Raw genomic sequence first — 2,682 nt, 5'->3', positions numbered from 1 at the left:
TTATTCTATGTAGGGTCACAAGGGAGTGCTGGAACATACGCCAGTGTCTCAACTCAACGGCTTGGAAACACCCTTGACAAACACAAATGATTTGCCCAGTACAGTCAGTATGTACAGTATGTCTTAAACTATTATAGATAGTTTTTTGTTTTACACTACATTTGTACTGTGGTGTGAAGCAACTTGCAGGGTTTTTGTTGCCAGTCAGTAAGGAGCCCCTATAAGGGGACATGGTGATGGAAGAAAATATGAGATGGGCGGAAAATTTTTCATTTTATGCGTTTGTGTTCGCTCACAAAATCATTGCGTTCCCCTGAGAAACTTTAAGTTCTCTTGCAAAACATTTGCATTTCCATGAGAAACTTTTCATTCACTCACAAGAGCACTGAAATGCAATTTTTTTTCTCCAAAATCATTTTTATCACGAAAGTTTTGCGAGCGAGTGAATGCAAAATTTTTATGCAAAACTTTTGCAAGCAAATGCAACATTTCATGTCATAAAAGTTTTGCAAGCATACAAAGTTTCTCGGAGGAACGCATAAATTCTTGCGAGCGAACGCAAAATTTCTCTGGGATATGCGAAACTTTTGCAAGCAAATACAACATTTCATGGGGGAATGCAAAAGCTTTTGTGAGAGAACGCAAAAACATTCAAATATATAATATTATGATATAATATTATATAACAAAATATTTCCTCCAACCTCATATTATTTCTGATATGAAAGTTTTGCGATCAAACCAAGTTGAGCAACACAAAAGCACCAGAATTTTTCCTCCCAATCTCATTTTTTACCATCACCATGTCCCTTACGTAAGGAAGTTAAACTTGATGTTATATAAAATTGTTCTAATTACCAATTAATCATAGTAACATGTCATACTGTACCTGTAAACATGGACACAATGATATGAAGTGCTACCAAATCGGTCAAATCAAAAAATATTCACCCACTCCACTGGATTACAATATGTGGATTATATGCGCCATGTGCTTTACAGACAGGCCACCACCAACACTGTGCTTTAATCTGAAGACGCTACACATCGCTGGGTGTCCTGGGTCGCATGGTGAAACTGTAAGGCATGCACCAGCAACAAGCAATCCTTAAAGATCGGAGAATTTCAGGGTTCCTGAACGCATATATCATGGGGTTAATGATGGAGTGGCAGATGGCCGGAAGAGCCGTAGCGTAGGTGTAGATCACAGGGGTTCGGCTGTCCGCCACCAGCGAGTACATGGCGAGAGGGATCCAACAGAACGCGAATGTGCCCAGGATGGTGGTGAGGGTGGAGACCCCTTTCGTGGTGGAAGATGAGTGCGAGGTAGTCATAAACTGACGCTGAACGGCGATTTGCTGAGCGTGCCGGAACGCGATCTTGCAGATCTGAAGGTACAGCTGCAGAATGAGAGCGAAGATCAGGAGGAAGGACACGGCGAGAGCTGCGGCGTTGTTTTTGTTCACCGGTGGACAGATGCTACAAGTGCTCTCATCCTCCAAGCAGTTCCAGCCCAGGACGGGGAGCGAACCGAGTGCGGTGCTCATGACCCACATCAGCACGAGTGTGACATAAGTGAACGTCACCGTGCCCTCGGTGTGGTACGTTAATGCGTTGTACAGCGACAGGTAACGGTTCACGGTTATCGCAAGGATGTTGAGCACAGATGCTGAGAAGGCTGTGATGAGGAGCCCCGCTGACAGTAGCGTGACAAATCCCGAATCGATTATGTAAGTTACAATGAAATTGAAGATCAGGCCCAGGCCGGCCAGAAGGTCAGCAAATGCTAGACTCCCGATGAGGACGAACATAGGCGCTCTCAAGGTGGGAGTGTAGGCGATCAGAGCGATCACCACTGCGTTCTCGCAGGACATGAGCGTGCCCGTCACGCACAGCAGCACGTCCCACGGGTTAACGATCACGGGCACCGGCACCGGCACCGGCACCGGCTCCAGCTCCCAGGACGGGGCAGACGATACAGCAGCACGTCCCACGGGTTAACGATCACGGGCACCGGCACCGGCACCGGCTCCAGCTCCCAGGACGGGGCAGACGATGTGTTTCTTCCCTGTAATACATCCCAATTCAAAAGAGAAGTGTTTTGGAGCAGGTTACTCATCGCTACAGTAGGAGGGTGAATCACTGGAAATGAGACAAACAGGAGAGTTAGAGAGACAAGAGTGCTTGTGATAGATAGATAGATAGATAGATAGATAGATAGATAGATAGATAGATAGATAGATAGATAGATAGATAGATAGATAGATAGATAGATAGATGGATAGATAGTAATGCTGTCAAATGATTAATCGCGATTAATCGCATCCAAAATAAAAGTTTGTGTTTACATAATAGATGTGTGTGTACTGTGTTTATTTATTATGTATATATAAAAATTGAATATATAAATGCAATTTTTGGATGTGATTAATTGCGATTAATCATTTGACAACGCTGTAATGCTGTCAAATGATTAATCGCGATTAATCGCATCCAAAATAAAAGTTTGTGTTTACATAATAGATGTGTGTGTACTGTGTTTATTTATTATGTATATATAAAAATGGAATATATAAATGCAATTTTTGGATGTGATTAATTGCGATTAATCATTTGACAACGCTGATGATAGATAGATAGATAGATAGATAGATGGATAGATAGATAGATAGATAGATAGAT

General features: G+C 42.7%; 1 protein-coding gene across 1 annotated transcript in view; it reads right to left on the bottom strand.

Annotated features, from left to right (window-relative positions):
- Nucleotides 1-720: 720 nt before the first annotated feature.
- Nucleotides 721-2,682, bottom strand: part of LOC107582009 (G-protein coupled receptor 12-like) — a 3,893-nt gene continuing 1,931 nt past the window's right edge. Inside the window, exons 3-4 of the mRNA XM_016267700.1 lie at nucleotides 2,027-2,142; nucleotides 721-1,949 (exon numbers count right to left, since the gene is read on the bottom strand). Of these exons, the coding sequence (XP_016123186.1) occupies nucleotides 1,041-1,949; nucleotides 2,027-2,119 (1,002 nt within the window). The 5' untranslated portion in view covers nucleotides 2,120-2,142 and the 3' untranslated portion in view covers nucleotides 721-1,040. The remainder of the gene's footprint in view (nucleotides 1,950-2,026; nucleotides 2,143-2,682) is intronic.

The sequence above is a fragment of the Sinocyclocheilus grahami genome, unplaced genomic scaffold, assembly GCF_001515645.1.
Source record: "Sinocyclocheilus grahami isolate Dianchi unplaced genomic scaffold, SAMN03320097.WGS_v1.1 scaffold39.1, whole genome shotgun sequence".
Lineage (NCBI taxonomy): Eukaryota > Metazoa > Chordata > Actinopteri > Cypriniformes > Cyprinidae > Sinocyclocheilus > Sinocyclocheilus grahami.
The sequence above is the reverse complement of the archived record's forward strand: the minus strand, read 5'-3'. Positions and strand labels throughout refer to the sequence as shown.